The following is a 19,367-nucleotide window of genomic DNA, read 5'->3' as shown; positions in this document are numbered from 1 at the left end:
TTTTTTTTTTTTTTAACCAGGTATTCAGTGCCAGGCATAAATTTCCTCTTGTGGCCCTGGCCTGAAACCCCATCAGTAAGTGGGTAATCACCCCTGCCCTAACAGTCAGGCCGCTTGTACTTGGGTAGTCCGAGCTTCTGGGCTTCTGGGCTAATATCCACCGATCAGTGAGTGCATATCATGTGAGTTCTTTTGTGATTGGGTTACCTCACTCAGGATGATATCCTCCAGATCCATCCATTTGCCTTCGAATTTCATAAATTCATTGTTTTTAATAGCTAAGTAGTACTTCATTGTGTAAATGTACCACATTTTCTGTATCCATTCCTCTGTTGAGGGACATCTGGTTTTTTCCAGCTTCTGGCTGTTATAAATAAGGCTGCTATGAACATAGTGGAGCATGTGTCCTTATTACATGTTGGAAGATCTTCTGGGTATATGCCCAGAAGTGGTATTGCTGGGTCTTCCAGTAGTACTTTGTCCAATTTTCTGAGGAACCACCAGACTGATTTCCAGAGTGGATGTACAAGCTTGCAGTCCCACCAGCAATGATGGAGGAGTGTTCCTCTTTCTCCACATCCTCGCCAGCATCTGCTGTCAGCTGAGCTTTTGATCTTAGCCATTCTGACTGGTGTGAGGTGGAATCTCAGGGTTTTGATTTGCATTTCCCTGATGACTAAGGATGTTGAACATTTTTTTAGGTGCTTCTCAGCCCTTCGGTATTCCTCAGTTGAGAATTCTTTGTTTAGCTCTGTTCCCCATTTTTTAATAGGGTTACTTGAATTTCTGGAGTCCATCTTCTTGAATTCTTTATATATATTGGATATTAGTCCTCTATCTGATTTAGGATTGGGAAAGATCCTTTCCCAATCTGTTGGTAGCCCTTTTGTCTTCTTGACAGTGTCCTTTGTCTAACAGAAGCTTTGCAATTTTATGAGGTCCCATTTGTTAATTCTTGATCTTACATCACAATCCATTGGTGTTCTGCTCAGGATTTTTTCCCCTGTGCCCATATCTTCAAGGCTCTTCCCCTCTTGCTCTTCTATAAGTTACAGTGTATCTGGTTTTATGTGAAGGTCTTTGATCCACTAAAACTTGACCTTTGTACAAGGAGATAAGAATGAATCAATTTGCCTTCTTCTACATGCTAACCACCAGTTGAGCCAGCACTATTTGTTGAAAATGCTGTCTTTTTTCCACTGGATGGTTTTAGCTCCTTTGTCAAAGATCAAGTGACCGTAAGTGTCTGGGTCAATTCTATTCCATTGATTTTCCTTCCTGCCACTGTACCAATACCATGCAGTTTTTATCACAATTGCTCTGTAATACAGCTTGAGGTCAAGGATGGTGATTCCCTCAGAAGTTCTTTTATTGTTGAAAATAGTTTTTGCTATTCTGGGTTTTTTGTTATTCCAGATGAATTTGGAGATTGCTCTTTCTAAATCTATGAAATTTTGATGGGGATTGCATTGCATAGGTAGATAGCTTTTGGCAAGATGGCCATTTTTACTATATTAATCCTGCCAACCCAATATTAGTCACAAACCATCTGAAACTCAAGAAGAAGGAAGACCATAGTGTGGATACTTCTATCCATCTTAGAAGGGGGAAACAAAACACCCATGGAAGGACTTACAGAGACAAAGTGTGGAGTAGAGACTGAAGAAATGACCATCTAGAGACTGACTCACCTGGAGATCCATCCCATTTACTATCACCAAATCCAGGTACTGTTGTGGATGCCAACAAGTGCTTGCTGACAGGAGCCTGATAATAGCTCTCTCCTGAGAGGTTCTGCCTCACAAATACAGATGTTCACAATGGATGCTCACAGCCATCCATTGGACTGAGCATAGGATCCCCAATGAAGGAGCTAGAGAAAGGACCCAAGGAGCTGAAGGGGTTTGCAGCCCCATAGGAGGAACAACAGTATGAACTAGTCAATACCCCCAGAGCTCCCAGGGACTAAACCACAAACTACAGAGCACACATGGTGGGACTCATGGCTCCAGCTGCGCATATGCAGCTGAGGATGGCCTAGTTGGACATCAATGGGAGGAGAGGCCCTTTGTCCTATATAGGCTCTATGCCCCAGTGTGGGAGAATGCCAGGGCCAGGAAGTGGGAGTGGGTGGGTTAGTGAGCAGAGAGAGGGGGAAGGGGATAGGGGAAGGTGTTATTTGGAGGGGAAACCAGGAAAGGGGATAACATTTGAAATGTAAATAAAGAAAATAACCAATTTAAAAACAAAAACCAAAACAGGCCGCTATTGGCCAGTGAGTACATCTTGCCTTGCAGGTCAGTATTGTAGCATGCAGGACCCAGCACTGGGTAAGCCTACTGATAGAACACAAATACCCCCATGCTCCAGCAGCCTACACAGTACCTGTGGCACTGGGATAGTTAGCCAGAAGGAGGACGTTTTCTAGTTAGTTCTATGTCCAGCAACCAAAGTGTGTGATATCTTGAGCTATAGGACCTTACTGTTTAGTTTGTTATTTTGAACAACCAAGGGTGTTGGCAGTGGCCTGTGTTGTTTTGGAGGCATCTGGGAGCAACCAGCTATAAAGTTTTCATGCCCTAGAAAGAGAATTCACTACCAAAGTATTTAAAACCTTAGGAAGGATATAATTTTAAACCTTTGCAGTCTAAAATGGATCTATAATTTTACCCATCTCTTCATATTAGTAATTATAGTGGCAAAAGATTGAGTTTTCCTTTTGTTCCTTAGTTTTCAGATGTTTATGAATACTGTTTGTTTTATAACAAACCAAATGAACATACTCAGTGTTATGTGCCATGGCCTTCATCTAAATGTTCAATGTCTTAATGTGTTTTATGGTTAAATAGATTCTGTCCTCTTTATGGGTTCCTGACTTGTTCCAGAGACCCAGAGGTAATTTGGATATTTGAGACAAGAAAGGGGCTGAGTCAGTGATTGTATGTAGGTGTTTTCAGATTCCTTTACTCTCTGAACCCTTTTTCATTCTGCAAGTAGGATTGCAAAGGGTCATTTCTACCATGCTAATTGAGCTGTATTAGGTAGCCACTTCTTTCTGCTGTGCAGGATACAACGCTAGGGCCCACGTTTGTTTTGCCTCAACTTTATTTAATGCCAGCTTTACATTGAAAAGATTGCTCATGCTTATATTAGATAGTCCTTCACTGCCTGTATTTTGGCTAATCCCAGGCTGGATAAACAGAACATCTCATTTATGCCAAATATAGCAAATATAGCAGTTTTTAAAAAAAGTTTATATTCAATACTAACTTCTTGTTGTTGTTTGTTTGTTTTTGGGATTGGCTCTTTCTGTGTAGCCCTAGCTGTCCTGGAACCATTATGTAGACCATGCTGAACTCACAGAGATCTGCCTCCCAAATGCTAGGATTAAAGGTGTGCGTTACTACATGCCCAGCTCAACACTCACTCTTAACTAGAAGATGGTGATAGACAATAAGCTAGGGAAACCACGTTGTTTATGGCTTTACTCACAATTCTGGACGTTTCTTTCTTTAGCACCTGATGTAGGGTAGGGGTCAGACCCAGGGCCTTCAGCCATTCTAATCAAGGGCTCAACCACAGAACCACATCACTGGTCTTTACCATCCCTAATGCTTGTACAGTACCAAGTTATTGGATCTCCACTTCCAATATTTTGGGGAAAAATATAGTCTCAAGAGTCCAAACCTATTGAAAGTCCAGGCCTTGAAGCCGCACAGAGCATTTTAACATAGAGCCTGTTTATGGCAGCTCACTGGATCCTGCCAGGACACAGCGGGGAAAGCAGGATGGAGAGGCCGTTCCATAGCCTGGTCATGTACATTGCATTCTGTCCAAAGCTATGGAAAAGAGGCTGCTGGGAAACTCATCAATTCCCTTCTGCTTTTTCCTTTCTCTCAATCCCTTTTTAAGGACCAGGTCTTGTATATACATACTCATGTGATCCTCTTGCTTCAGCCACTAGAGTGTTGGGATTACAGATACCATGATGTCTTAGATAGGCTTTTTTTTTTTTTTTCTGTTTTTACAGAGAAAATGAAAATGTATTCTCTTTGTCTCATTCTTCCTTTCTGATTTTAGAAGATAGGGTCTCTAAATGGTAGCCCAGGTTAACCTTGAACTCCTTCCTGATCCTCCTGCTTCTACCTCCCAGGTGCTGGGATTACACACCACCACCTTCAGGCTTTTTCTCTTCCCTTTTTGCAAAGGTACTTACTTCTCTTCTTCCATCTTCTTGTTCTATTTCTTATTCTTTAGGGCATCTCTACCTGCTAAATACAAAGCAAAATACTGCCATGACCTCATGGAAGTGTCTGCACACTCATGTTTCAGGATAGACAGCGGCTTGGAGCAGCTGGCGCTTCCTCGGTGACATAGCCTCACCTAGGAATGGGCCCAACCTCAGCTCTTCTCCTTCGCTGGTGGGCCTCTGGGTGCCCTGGTTTAGGGTAGGCAGCATAAGTTGACATCTATTAAGCAAGGAGAAGGCTGTTGGCCCCTGCTCAAGACCTCAGCCTCAGTAGGTCCATATTGCAGCTGGCCAGGCTAAGTAGGGACGTTTGTGAGAAGAAAGATTGTGCTTTGTGAAAAAGTACGCCAGGATTTCTGTTCCAAGCCTAGATAGACTCTTTTGGATGTCTTAGTAAACACTGTTTGCAAAATGGGCTGTATATGCACCAAACAGGGTTCTGGGTAAATGGTAACATTTGTTTCCAAAAGAGTATCGGGGGAGCTAAACTCTTAGAGTGTGTGTTCATTAAAGATGTGAAGTGGGGTGGGAAGCAGGGGGGAAAAAAAAGGCCAGTGAGCTCTCTTGTGAAATACTTTTTTGTTCTTATGAATTGAACACTCTGAAAAGTTTCAAAAAGAACCTGGGAGAATGCGTTTGCTTTGATCTGACATGTAGAGTGTCCCCTTCCACAAATGCCCTTGGATTTAGAAAGTTATTGAAAATCTGTTTGAAAGTACATAAAAATATATGTAAATAAGCCCTAATTAGTTATTTCAATTAATTATTGTCTGTCTACTTTTCGGCTCTATTTTCCCCCATAATGTTGCTTTTCAGGGTCCACTTTTGGCACTCTTGAAAAAAATGTTTCTTAGCAGTCATTTTTAAGAAAGCACACTTTCCCCTGTTGAAAACCTCACACACACAATGATAAATTAAAATCCCAGATTGTGCCTATTTGTGAAGAATTGCTTCATATGTTTTCAGTCTATGACCTGCAGTATGACAGTGAAGGACATTTTGCTGTCAATTAACAGCAGGGTTTCCTTCTTGAAACAAATGATAGGTGCTGCCTGGAAGACAATGACTCTATATCAGGTCAGTAGCCTCTTATCTTCCTCCGGACCACCCTGTCTCTTTCAAAGGAAAGTACATTGAAATCAAGGCTAAAGAGCTGTAATTCTTTCTCAGCCGCACAGGAGGCTTCCTGGTAGTACTGAGCGCGCTCTGGGGGTCGCTGAGGGCAGAGATCCTGCAGAGTATGTGCAGATCTTCAGTTCCATCTGTAGTATGGGGAGAAACACTTCTAGACTGGCTCAGGGTTCTTTTCCATAGTGATATCTAGAAATTTCCATAGTGATGACCAAGAACTGAAACTATTAGTCTTGGAAGACATGACAATATAATTTGCACTTTCATTTTGATCTTCAAGGGACCTTAGAGCTCTTTGAAAACCCAGGGAACCAGCCCCAGCCTTTATCCATCAGAGTCCCTGGAAAGGAAGGGAAACATGCTCATGAGAAATATGGATTTCGGGTTCCTACCCTGTGTTTACCAAATCAGAATCATCTTGGGGAGGGCTCTACATCTGCCACAAACAGCTAGAAAACTTGGATGATCACTGAATTTGACTGTCCACCGATCTCAGCTATTCAGTTTATTTTATTATGAGGAAGCAGGCCTAGAGAGTTGGATGGGTCAGGTTCACAGCATGCACTGGACAAGAGTGCTCCAGGCTTCCAGAGCTCTGGATTAGCACTTCTCTGTACACCACATGTTCAAAGTAGTCTCTAGCATGCAGATAGGTTGGAAACAACTTAAGAACTGAGTGGACAGTGTGATCCCACAGAAAGCAGTGAAGGTTCAAGGACCACAGGTAGGAGTTACAGTGTTGTCCACGTCTAAACTAAAACCCTAAAGAACTTTAGCTGCATTCTCTCAACCCTCTTCCTTACCTTCTGTGAGCTCAGAAACCTGTGCAGAGTTCTTAGAATGTAGAGCTTGTCTCAGTGGCACATGTAGTTGAATATCCACTTAGGGCCTGGGTGCCCAGTTGAAATAAACAATTTTAGACTATATGTTTTCTTATGTATATTTTTGTATACAAATTTGTTTCTTTTCTTTTTTTTTCTTTTTCTTTTTGGTTTTTCGAGACAGGGTTTCTCTGTGTAGCCCTGGAACTCACTTCGTAGACCAGGCTGGCCTCGAACTCAGAAATCCACCTGCTTCTGCCTCCCGAGTGCTGGGATTAAAGGCGTGCGCCAACACGCCCAGCACAAATTTGTTTCTTAAAATGTTGCATATATATGTTATAGAACATTATAGTAAAGTCATTAAAATTACAGTCTGGTAAGCCTATTAATACCTATTAGTAGCTAGGAGATGCTTTCTAGTATTTAATATACACCAAACAATTGAAATCCCAAACATACTTAATTAATTTTCTCAGTGTTCTGTGGTGGGAATTTGCCTGTAGTGATGATCCTGGTTGCGTGTCTGCACGGTCAGTCACCTTCTCATCCGTTAGGAAGATCAAATTCTGTTCTGCTTCCTGCTCTAAGGCAGTAAGTGGGGCCTGGGAGAATGGAGCTGATAAATAAGGCAGACTAAAGTCTCATACGATGGCAAACTCTATTCAGAGCATCAGACAACTTATATGGAAAAAACACGGCTTTCCATAGAGGCATAGAAGTAAATGACAAAGCCATTTGTAAGGAGTGATCCGAAGTAAACCCTTCCTATCCGCTACACCCGGGAAGAGAGAGTAAACAAACACTTTCTAAGAACAATTCCAGGCTTAGAAAGAAACTCAGGCTACAAGTTTGTGTCTTGAAGTCTCCTCCCACGACTCCATTCTTGATTGTGCTCTGCCACTATGTCTTTTCAGTGTTTACTCAGTTTGACTGTCTGCTAATTATCAGGAACAGGAACAGGCTTTAGAATAGGCACCATATTTTAATAGGAATAGTAATGAAAGCGGACTATTTGAGGAGGCAGGCAGCAAGGTTCAAAGGATCGATTTTAGGATGACTATAGGAAATCAGTCTTTTATATGTAGGTGTGTTGTATGTACCTGAGGGTTCCTAGTTTATCGTGCCTCGACACAAACATTTATTGGTTGTCTACTATGTGTTAAACTCTCTGTTAAGTGCTGAGGTTAAAAAAGTATAACTGAGAAGTTTACAGTCTGCCTTGCTGGAGAGGCCCATAAAAGTGCATCACAGTTCAGGAGGCATGTGCTAAATGCCAGGTGAGTAAAGCAGTCTGAGTGCAGCAAGCAGCATTCTGGCACTTACTCCCCAGGACGCCGACAGCAGCTTCTCCATCAGACAGAAGTTCCTGTGGCCCTCATCGTCCGTCCGGAGTGTCTCATTCCTCAGCCAGCCTCAAAAGTGGGCCCATAATGATTCTGTTGCTACTCAGAAGTTAAGAAAGGATAATAATTTTAAGAACTACAGGAAGATCTACTTATATGGCATATGCTAGTATGCCACTAGCATATGTATGTTTTAGTCCTCTCTGCTGATAGAAACAGGATTAAATTCTCCATGCAGAGGATGTCCTGTGAAATGGAATGGCGATTAATGCCATCTTATTTGTGATGGAAACTTTTAGCTTTGTGGTATTCTCACAGAATTTATGTGGATCTTTGTAGGTAGGCAGAGTGTATTAAATAAATGTGGGTTTTGTAATGGTAATTTTTTAACACTGATTGCCATCATCACAATCATCATCATCACCACTGGAAGAGTAGCTTAGTTTTATACTTAGATCATGAACTTGAGTCAGATCTCTTTCTGTATTTCTGACACCCAGCCGTGAGGAGTGCCACCTCGTGGGAAGGAATTCTACAGTGAGAGATGTAAAGACACATCAGAATAGTGATGCTGTTTGTATAGTATTCATCAGCCTTGCTGATAGGAAAAGGGCACAGTCAGTCAGTCCCCTACCAGCAGCCAGTCATCTTGGTAGCCCGCAAGACTTGTTAAGGCAGCAAGCACTGAAGGCATTGGGGAGAAGCTGCCGTGTCTGCTGTATTGAGGGTGCAGAGAGCACACTGTGCTTACCTGGGGGATGTGGAAAGCTCTTGGGCTGGAATAAGTAGGCTATGTATCCAAAGGAGAGGCATAAGAAGGAGCGCTGCAAAGGTGGAGCCATTCAAATCCAGACTTCTTACACTGACATTTTTCAAGCAAAGAAATGCTGTGTGTCAGTTTGTGGTCATGTCCTCACTAGACCAGCTGACCAGATCCAATCTCTACCTTTGATTTGCTGAGTAATCTCTCACAACACATTTAACATTGGAAAGTCCTTCCTTTCTTCCTCTCTCTGTCCCTTCCTTCCTTCCTTCCTTCCTTCCTTCCTTCCTTCCTTCCTTCCTTCCTTCCTTCCTTCCTTCCTTCCTTTTCTTCCTTTTCTTCCTTTTCTTCCTTTTATTGTTTTATTTTTTGTCTTGATTTTAGTTTTGATTCTCTTTTTGTGAAAAAAATGTCAAGTCACATAGGCTAACCTCAAACTTGATATATAGCCAAAATGACCTTTAACTTCTGACCCTCTTCCCTCTGTCTTTAAAGTGTCTCTAGACGCACGTGCCACCATATTCCAGTGTTAGGCCTTGCTGAGGGTTGAACTTAGGCCTCTATGCTTGGCAAGTATGTCACCAGCTGAGCTCTGTCGCTAGCTCCTGCTCTTGTTTCTTTGAAACCAGGGCTAGCTGTGTTGCCCAGGCCGCTTGGAACCCTGGATCTTGCCATGTAACCGACACTGGCCTTGAACCCCAGATCTGTGCCCCAGGTTCTGGGACTGCAGGGGTATACTACTATGCCTGGATCCAGGTTTTTTCATCAGTAAAAAGAGGTCTCTTTACTCAGAGATGTGTGTAAGCCAAACAAACCTATATTAGAAGCTCCCGGCTAAGTATGTAGTATGAATTAGTTTCTGAAGAAGAAGGTGAGGAAATAAAGGTAGTGTTGTGGAGAAACTCCTCCCTGATAGCCATGTGCAGAAGAAGCTGAATCAGAGAAGACTAAGGACAAGGTTCTAGTTAGGTGACACAGTGTCTGTCCCTCAGGAGGTGAAGGGGTCAAGACTCTCAGGCTAGGAAGGAGGGGACACATGGGTCCATGTGCTATCTGCAGCTTTTCTCTGCTACAGACACCATTGAACTTACGGACTGTAAGCCTTGTTCTGCAGTGTTCAGACTCCAGCAGCAATCATAGTCTGTCTTTTGCCTTGTACAGGGTGCCAGCGATCTATTGGTCTCTCTCACGGCAAGGCCAAGGTGTGCAATTACAGCGGGTGGTACTACTGCAGCAGCTGCCACGTGGACGACAGCTTTCTCATCCCAGCACGCATAGTTCACAACTGGGACACCTCAAAATACAAGGTAGGTGCCAGCCTTGGGTATACTTAATGGTGGCAATTCAGGTGTTTGTATATTGTCAGGAGGATTTTAAAGATAACAGAGGCAAATTTGATTAGATAGTATTATAAAAACAAAACAAAAATAAAAAACAGGATCTCACTTTGTAGTTCAGATTGGCCCCAAATTTACAATCCCTCTGTCTCTAGCTGACAGAGTTGAGCTGGCGGACCCATCCCGTCCCACTCTGCCCAACTGTGCCACCAAACTTTATCACTTTATTTAATGCTTCTTACCCATCTCACAGTTTAAAGAGTTTTTTTTATTATGGATTCTTAATTTCCTTTCTTTTGTTTTTGTTTTTGTTTTTCGAGACAGGGTTTCTCTGTGTAGCCCTGGCTATCCTGGAACTCATTCTGGAGACCAGGCTGGCCTCGAACTCAGAAATCCGCCTGCCTTTGCCTCCAAGTGCTGGGATTAAAGGCATGTGCTACAACTGCCCGGCTAATTCTTAATTTCTTAATTTTAAAATATATGTATATCTTTTGATCTATTTATCTGTCTATCTATAAGTTTTTGCCTCTAGGTCTTGATAATTAACTATAGGTGTTAAGAGAATTCTATAAAGTTGGAAGCCTCTCTTGGATTTTTATTAGAAAATGGAGACTGAACATGCCTCTGATCTCTGGAGAAGACATATGTGACCCAAAGTATTTCTTGTGATCAAATAGCACTGATTTGGGTGAAGGCCAGTCAGTCTCCAAGCACTTAAGCCCTTGGAACTGGAATTCTAGGAGAAGCCATGAGGACTTCTGGGTAGCAGCCCACTGAAGGAAGAATACAGCTAGTGATCCTCAAGCACTTAGCAGAGCTCCTGTTTATTAAAGAATGGGAGCTCATGGGAAATGTTGGGATAAGCTAAGAACTTTGTACAATAATGACTAGCAGACAAGGGAGACACCCAAGTAGTACGAATAACACAGTTGTTAGCTGTAAAATGCAAGTCAACAGGGGAGGAGGAACGCTCAAGACATGTTGGGTCATCCTAATGTAAGAGGGTAGAGAGAAGAGGGGCAGCAAAGGGTAGCAGGAGGCTAGGGGTGAGTGAGCAGCGAGGTAGAAGGGGCCCAGGCAGCCTGACGAGCCCTGTGAAGAAAGTGCTTCCAGATGAGCTGTGACAGATGCTGATAGGTCACACAAGATGAGCTCTGAGGACTGACCAGTGGCTTCAGTCATGTGGAGGTAATTAGAGACCCTAATGAGAACAGTCTGAATGGAGAGGCAGGAGCTGAGTGAGGTCTGACTGGAGCGGGCTCAGCATAGACTAGGAAAAAAGAAAGAAATGACAAGAATAGGAGAAGTTTTACTCAGAAGGGAAGAAGAATATGGGGAGGGACTCAAAGGGGAGCGGGGTCAGTTAGGTTTGACTTTTTGTTTTAATAGAAAAAAATAATAGCATTTTTTAAAAGCTGATGTGAACTCCCCAGGAGAGAGGAGAGAGGCTGGAGTAATGAAGCTGAGAAAGGGAGAATGGCATCCTGTAGACAGCAGGGGAGTTGGCCAGTGGCTGAACCACGGAATGAGAGAAAGGAGTCTGAGATTGTGGGACGGGTTGGAAGCTCATGGAAGCTCTTTCTGTTTGCATCAGTGGTTTTGGTCAGATTTCTTGGTTTCAATATGTGTGATCTTAAGAGATTGAGTTTCCGTGTGGGTTTCTCTGGAAACTCTCTCCTGCTAATAGGGAAAACTGGCCGATTAGGAAACAGCTCCATCAGCTTACCTTCAGGCTTCTCTGAACCACACAGTCCTCAGCCATACTCCTCTTACAGAAGGTTTATTCTTCTGCTCCAGTATCAGCCTTAGCCTCCTCTTTCCCCATCATGGTTTTACTAACTCTGGTGGATTGGTGTTAATTAGACATCTCTCCAAAGAAGGCCTCAGCCCTGTCTCAGTGTTTGGTTAGTGGGAGACAAATTCCTTGAACTCTCCCAAGCTTCAGTTTGCTAATATATAAAATGAGCCCAGCCTGTCTAGGTTCAAGTCTTGGCTGTGTTGCCTACTGGTGTGTGAACTGGGTAAGTTATTTAGGCTCTCAGTGTTTCAGTTTTCTTGTTTACAAGATGAGGATAATATCACCTTAAATATCCCCACTGGTTGAATGGCTGACATATGTGAAGATAGTAGACTGGTGCCCAGTACACGGTAAGCACTGTGCTTTTTTGTAATGCACACACATTCATACTTGAGAGTTGTGTGGAGTAGGTTATTAAAAGAAAAACATAAAAAGGTTGATGACTTGAGCTCTCTCAGGGATCCCATCCTCTTATTTGAGGGCTAGATAGATGGCTCAGTGGTTAAGAACATATAATATTCTTGCAGAGGACCTGAGTTCAGTTCCCAGCCCCCAAGTCAGAGAGTTTCCAGCTGCCTGTAACTCTAGCTCCAGGGGCTATGACACCTTTTCTGGACCCCTCGGGCACCTACATTCACACGGGTGCATTCTTCCACACAGACATTTAATTACGGTGTTGTTGTTGTTGGTGGTGGTGGTGGTTTTTAGTTTAGTTGAAAAAGAAAAGCACTACAAATAGGCTGGAGAGATGGCCTAGCTAGACTCAAAATCAAAAATGTAAGAAATGGTGTGATCAGTACTTAGAGAATGGAAGTTAGTATTCTCATCACCACTTTATTTATATAATTAATTGCTGACTGTGTGTTTTCTCTGTAAAGTTGGGCTGAGGAGGGAGGTGTGGCTTAGCACAGTTGGTGACACACACCAACTGTGTAAACAGAAGTGGCTGTGAGTGACTGAGAGTGAAGCCTATCCCATGGGCACCTCAGACTCAACACACTCTACATTCTACATGGCCTTCATCACACTCACCAAATGCATTCTGCCTGCAATTGCAGATGGAGATATTCATAGTCGTATGAATGGCCCTACATCTCCACTGCCAAGCATAGAAGACATCCTTGATTCTTCCCTCTACCAGTGTGGGAATGGTACATGTGTCCTGGCAATACAAGAACCAAGACTTAATTTTAACTTGAGGTCATGCTCTCAGCCCCACTACACACATGCTCTGAGGACTACACACATGTTCTCCGTAGCAGTCACACAGCAAAGTTGGCTGCCTTCTAGTGGTACTTCTTGCCTTACTTCTGGTCCTAATGGTCTTTGCCTTAGGTGCATTTCCTACTCAGTCCATGTCTTATTTTTTCATCTTACAATAGAGGTAATAGTAATACATATGCCATAAGTCTGCTCTTTTCTTGCATGAGTCACAGAAGGGCCTAGCACAGTGTCCAGTGTATTATTAGTGCTCAGTTAGGGCCAGATCTCCCCCATAACTGTCTTCAGAATTAGTACAGTTCCCTTTGCAATCTCTAGTCCCTCTCTGGTTCCTTTTCCACATCCATTCCCACTACTCTCTTCCTTCCTAGATAGAAAATCCCTCCAATCCTTTTGAATCCCTATTCTGCCAGCCTGGCTTGCACCTCTTGTCTTTCTTTCTTTCTTTTTTTTTTTTTTTTTTTTTTTTTTTTTTTTTTTTTTTTTTTTTTTTTTTTTTTTTTTTTTTTTTTTTTTTTTGAGACAGGGTTTCTCTGTGTAGCTTTGACTGTCCTGGAACTCACTTTGTAGACCAGGCTGGCCTCGAACTCAGAAATCCGCCTGCCTCTGCCTCCCAAGTGCTAGGATTAAAGGCGTGCGCCACCACACCTGGCTACCTCTTGTCTTTCTTTTGCCCTCACCTAGTCCAGCAAATCCTAAAACCTGACTTGAACTTTATTTCCTCCCCTAATTCCTTCCTTCCTCTCCTAGACAGTTATCATGACCTCCTTCTGCATCTTGTACTTGACACTTCCAATATAGACTATAAGTATATTATTCATGTGTGTATGAGATAAAAACGTATGTAGTGAGGCAGGCTGGTTGAATTCACTTTACATTAATGTGTTTGAAGCAGCGCTTTAACAGCTAACACCGAGAGAGGTAGTCCTGGCCCCGAGGTTCTCTGAAAGCAGAATGCCTATTAGTCAATGGAGCAAAAGCAAAAAGGGGGCACTGACAGCAAGTAGCCAGGGCATGCATAAGTCTTGAGGGCCATGGCTGTTCATAGAGAGCTCCGAAGACTGCAGATACCTGCCAGTCTAGTTGGTACTGAAGGCTGGGGTCTTTCTGTAAGACGGGCCATGTTGTAGTGGTGCTTAAATAACTAGACTTGATTTGAGGGAGTAGGTAGCTAATTAAAGATCTTTACTCGGTACACTCACTTCATTCACGCTGCACATGAGGAGTCAGATCTCTGCTTCCCACATTCTCAGTGGACCAGGGACAATTTTACTGCAGGAACACAGCCAGCTGATTTTATCTGGATCATCTGTCACTGGCATTGAGGAACTATATTCCATTTAGTCCAGCATCTGTCTGTCTTTGCTCAGATACCAGGAATTAGCTTAATGCTCCTAATTGTGAGGATCAATTTAGACCTATCAGTTTCTAAACCCAGACATCGTTCTGTCAGACCTGCCCACTGTCCTTAATAGCCACTACGTGACTGCTTGACTACTGTTGAAAACATGGTTTTGCAGAGCAGAGTGAAATTGTCTTCTTAAGCATTTCCTGGCTGCCCTCTGGAGTATTAGTAATTGTAATTACTTTCAAAAGCAGGATTGCATCCATTTCTGGTGTTTGTGCTACGGACTGAACTGGGCTTCATGGTTGGAGGAGGAGTTAAACCTATCCTTAAATTCTATAGCCATTTTCTAATGAAATTCTCTTTGAAGGTAACTTCCCTGCTCCCCATCCAGACCAACCAGACACAATTCAAAACACTCAACTCTCCTACCATTTCCCCATAGTTGTGCTTTAAAAAAATGTTTTGTGTGTCCTAGCCCGAATATTCACATTCCATTTAGTTAGGGGTTTTCCAGTTTACACAAGCCTATCTCTCCATCTTGAGAGGCATTCAAGACAAACTGTTGCCTCTAGCTGCCTTTCCTCTTTCTTCATTATTGACTCTAACTGTGTTATAAACTTAGAAATAAAACCAAACTGTTAAAGTTGTGTCTGAAGTAAGAGTGTGTGGCTCAGAGGGAATGTGGGTCCTGCCCTCATGAATGTTTTTACTTCAGTGGAGGGGGCAAGATACTAAACAACTACATAAATACAAAAGTGACTTTGGACATGAAATCCTTCTGCATGTTTATCACTGTTTTAGAGTAGAGCTCAAATGTGAGCCTACATGCCAGCGCTGTCTAATTGCATCATAGTCTGTCTCTGTTTGCAGCCTACCTGCCTTCTGACAGGAAAGAAGGATGGAGGAGGGACAGGGAGCACTTCTTTTATAGAACAGTGAGCAGATAAGTTATGGCAGAGTAATTACAAACTAAAGGAACTATGACTACAGACTATGGAGCACAGAGCAGAGTTAAGTCATCTGGGGTCTCTGGACTTGATTAAATACAGACAATGAATTAATTCACTGTTTTCAAAGTAGATTCTGTGGAATACTCACAAGTTTGGCACTTGTGAGTAGGGCTCTGTTGGAAGGCTACCATCTTGGTAAGGATTGGAAAGAGCCAATGAGTTTACAGCTTGGTCAGACGAGACAGTGAAGTTAGAGACGGTTGTTCTGCTTCCAGTTGATGAATGGAGCATAGACCAGCCTTTCTCCCATTCTGCCCACAGCAGGGCTGGAACCACACAAAACTTTCTATACTGAAGTAGACTAGAGAAGTAGATGGGTTAGGCAGGTAACCCTTAAACTGTCCTGTCTATACTGAAGTAGACTTGAGGTACAGATATGTTAAGCAGGTAATCCTTTCCCCCTCTCCTTGTCTTCCCCTTCTCTTCTTATTCCTCCTTCCCCCATCCTTCCTCCCATCCTTGTCATTACTGTTGAGCTACATTCTTAACCTCACCCAAGCAAGTGTCTAGAGTTTGGATATGAGAACGTGTTTCATTTTGAAACACCAGGAAAGTGCTATGTAGCCTATTTATTTTTCTAACACCAAAGAAATCTTTTCTGTGGGACTAGTAATCTTGGGAATATAGATTGAGAAAAATTGACTAGATTATTTTTTCCTTTCCTTGTTATGCTAAGATCACGTCCTCCTGTGTTTTCTTTGGCCTTCTCCTCCTTTAATAAAAACGGGGTCCTTAGCACCACTGCATCATTCTCAAATTGCATATGTGGTTGACTGTTTATTTCCTTTGCCCATTACTTCTTTACCCAGGGCTGTTTTGTGGGTGAACATGCCAGAACAGCATTCCAGAATCCTCTCTCAGGATTATGCAAACCTGAGCAACATCCAGTAATTCTACAATTAAGAGGTAGTTGTTACATTGTGACAAAATGCATGCTGTGTTCAAATCCGCAACTACTACACTTCGTGTTCAGATTACATGTGCTCATTTGTCAGTGCATGTGTGCATTCACAGATTTGGTCATCATTAGTTTGTAACTAATTTCCTTGTGATTGTGCTGTCCTCTCTAATTCTCCTTATTGTAATGAGGAGGGGACATGTTTCTACTTGGGCTTCTTTCCTCATAAGTCATATATACTGCAGGGCTGTGAAAACAGAGTCAGCTCACACACCTCAAGAGCTCAAGGGATCAGAAACCTAAGCACAGTGGTGATGTTGAGTCCCTGTGACATAAACTGTTCTGTTTATGCAGTACAAGAGCAATGAGACCAGGCATAGTAGTGCATATCTCTAACCCAGTGTTCTAGGCCAGTCTAGGCTAGCCCATAGTTCATAGTGCAATCCACAGAACCAACAGTGAAAGGAGAAAAGTCAGACCTGAAAGTTGTCCTCTGACCTTCACAGGTAAAACATGGCATGAAAATGTTGCCATCCTACCCCGCCGACTATCCACAGCTGCACACTCACACAATAATGATAAATAAAAATAAAAAAAGAGCACTCTGGCATTTTTGGTTTTCATGTTTTGGTTCCCAAGGACAGTAGCTCAGCTATTTATTGGAACACACCTGGTGTTAAACTGTGACTCATGCCATGTTTAAATTAGCAGAAAAAGAAACTCCTACCCAAGAATACCATTGACGTCTTCCCTTAGGTTAATAAGAGCATAGCTTCTCCCTTAGGCCAATTCTCATTTAAAAGTTCTTCTTTTTGGAAAGAGCATTTTTATGATAGAGGATTTGAGTGTTAAATCATCTTGCCAATAAAGGGAGGAAAACTTTGAGAGCCCAAGGAATCAGAAGGAGATTAATTATAAAGCTCTGTTTTGCAAAACTAACATTTATTTTGTGCCAGATTGTGAGATTTCCTAAAACCTACCTTACTAGACTTTGTGAATGGAATGGAAATAAAGGAATCTAGGCTCTGAAGACTTCGACCATGAACGCAGCCTTGTTGCCAAAAATGGCTGCAGCAGCCAGGGATGCGTTCACACACCCAAGCAGCCAGTGATGCACTCTGGGAGGAGAGCACGCTAATAAATTGGGAAGGCAGTGCCTTGCAGTTACTGAAGCCAGCTCTGTTTCTCTTTCTCCTCATCTTAGTTTATGAACGCTGCTGCTATCAGTAGCCGCTGTCCTATTAGTGCCCCGCTTTTACTGTCTCTGTAAAGGACTTTTTTTCCCTTTGCTTTTGGGCTTAAGTAGCACCTGAAGAGAGAAGCCTTTTAAGGCCTGGGAGACTGGCCAGTGCCCTTTGTCCTTCTATTCACCTACTAAAAGGTAGCATTGTTAACCTAATTCAGCAGGGCCCTGACTCAGTATAAACACTGTTCTGCACTCCCAGGAAGACTAATTGAATTGCACAATACATCATTTTTTAGCAACAGTTTCAAGTGGATTGTACTTCACTTCCCTGGACACCATCAGGCTTGTTTTCATCATTGAAAATATATAAGCGCAGCTGATAGTTAAACACAGTAAATACAACACATAACTCAGTATTGTCTTTCTGCATGGAGCTGGAGCGGGAGGTGCCTGAGGACAGGGCCATCGCTGCTTTGTTCTTCACAGAAAGCCCAGCCTGCTACGCTGTCTGGCATGTACTCGTGTCTTGGCTTCACAGATGCGAGTAGAGGCTCCTGCACTCTGGCACCTTGTTGTTTCTGATCTGGTAAAGCAGCTAAAGATCTTGGCTAACTCCGGGGCTGCTTGGAGCCTGGATTTTCAGTCTGTTAAGCTCCTTTAACTTTGTCATTCTGCAGGACACCACACAACAGGTATCTCAGAAATAATTGCTTATAAGCGCATGCATGCGCGTGAACACACACACACTTTAAGAAATGATGCACTTCCATAGCCCTGAATGAAATGTAAACTTTGACATGAGTTTTCCACTTTGAGAAGATGGTGATGCTAAACATGATGATTGTGTGTAAGTAGTAGACTTTTAATAAGTGCATAATAGCCTCTCATCTGATAGTCACACTTCCATAGTGTATGTTGAGGGACATAGTGATTTTGTCAGCCTGTTGTCCCCTCCTCACACTTCCCTGGCCATTCTGTCCATCAGATGGCTTCCACTTATAATTCCAGACCTAGGTCCAGTGTGGATTGCTTCACCCGGCCTACCTGGTCCTTGCCCTTCCCCAGGAAAGTTGATTCCCCTCCTTGAGCCTCCTGTGAGCCCTCTGTGATAGCAGGCTGCATGTGCTTTTGTTTTGAGTCATTATCTTTCCTACTAAATAGCCACGTGAGGGTAGGGCTTGTGTTCTCCTCCTTGGTAAGCTGTTGCTGTGGGGCGGGAAGCATAGTGGATTTGCAGTTCTCTTTTCAATGACCAACGTTGTTTATGTTAGTGATGGATCCCAGCCTTGCTTCTGGAGACAGTTATTGGGAGCTTGTGGAGAGGCTTACCTTCCATAAACAGAGGCCGAGCCAGCTCTTTATGTCACTGGCAGATTCCATCTGAGTCTCAGCAAACTGGCCTGGAGAGTCCAGTCACCCACATGACACTGTGGTGTGGAACTGAAGTTTCTCTGTTGTGGGTTGCCCTGGTACTGTCATCTCTCTTTCTCTGGTACACTGTATTTCCAGTGCACTACTTACCTCGACCTAGAACAATGCTGCTTAAAAAGAACTCATAAAGGTTAGAGGGGGATGATGTCTGGACAACTGTCAGCCCACACTCACAGGCCTCTACAAGGGCATCTCATCTCCTTTTCGAGCTGTGTCTATTTGTCAATTTACTTTCCACAAAATTTTTCTCCCTTCTTCCCTCCTTTTCTGCCTTTTCTTGAGCATACCTATGTATTTATTTTAATGTTTTTATTAATATTCCACAATATGTGTAGTTTTCTGTTTTAAAAAATACTTTTTAAAAGTATTGTTGAATATATATATCTGTGTTTACATATTTATACAGTTTTTAAAGACTGTGAGGGTTTTTGTTTGGTTGGTTTTGGTTTTTTGTGAGTTTTTGTTTGTTTGTGTCTTTTTGGTACAGTGCTTGAAATAATTACAGAGCTATAGCAAGTTGAACAGATGGGGAACATTTGAGTATCTTTCACCAAGTTTCCTTCTTGGTCACATCCTTCTTAGTTCATCACAGTAGGATATATAACACCAAACAAATCAGAAACATGACATTGGTATGGTAGATCTGTGAGGTCTGTGCCATCACAGGTAAAGGCTTATTTAATTACTGACATGAGCTGTGGAGTTGATGAATTCCTTCCACATTTGCCAGTTGAGCTTCTAGAGGTAAGAAGAGAAGCTACACAGTGTTCAGCTCTTCAGTGGACCTCTTCCCTTAGCCCTGACCAGCAGCCCTACGTGCTTTGTCACAAG

The 19,367-nt window shown here is 42.7% G+C and overlaps 1 protein-coding gene across 3 annotated transcripts in view; it reads left to right on the top strand.

Moving 5' to 3' along the window:
- The window catches only part of Plekhm3 (pleckstrin homology domain containing M3), a 158,426-nt gene that overhangs the window by 52,364 nt on the left and 86,695 nt on the right, over positions 1-19,367 (top strand). For 2 of the 3 annotated variants that reach the window (XM_021198327.2, XM_029538765.1), the window contains exon 4: positions 9,469-9,614. In XM_021198327.2, coding sequence (XP_021053986.1) covers positions 9,469-9,614 — 146 coding nt within the window. Of the gene's footprint in view, positions 1-9,468; positions 9,615-15,830; positions 15,928-19,367 lie in introns of all 3 variants that reach the window. The other variant, XM_029538766.1, reaches the window with a different exon arrangement.

This window comes from Mus pahari, chromosome 5, assembly GCF_900095145.1.
Source record: "Mus pahari chromosome 5, PAHARI_EIJ_v1.1, whole genome shotgun sequence".
Taxonomy (NCBI): Eukaryota; Metazoa; Chordata; class Mammalia; order Rodentia; family Muridae; genus Mus; species Mus pahari.
Note: the sequence above shows the minus strand (reverse complement) of the source record. Positions and strands in the feature narration are given on the sequence as shown.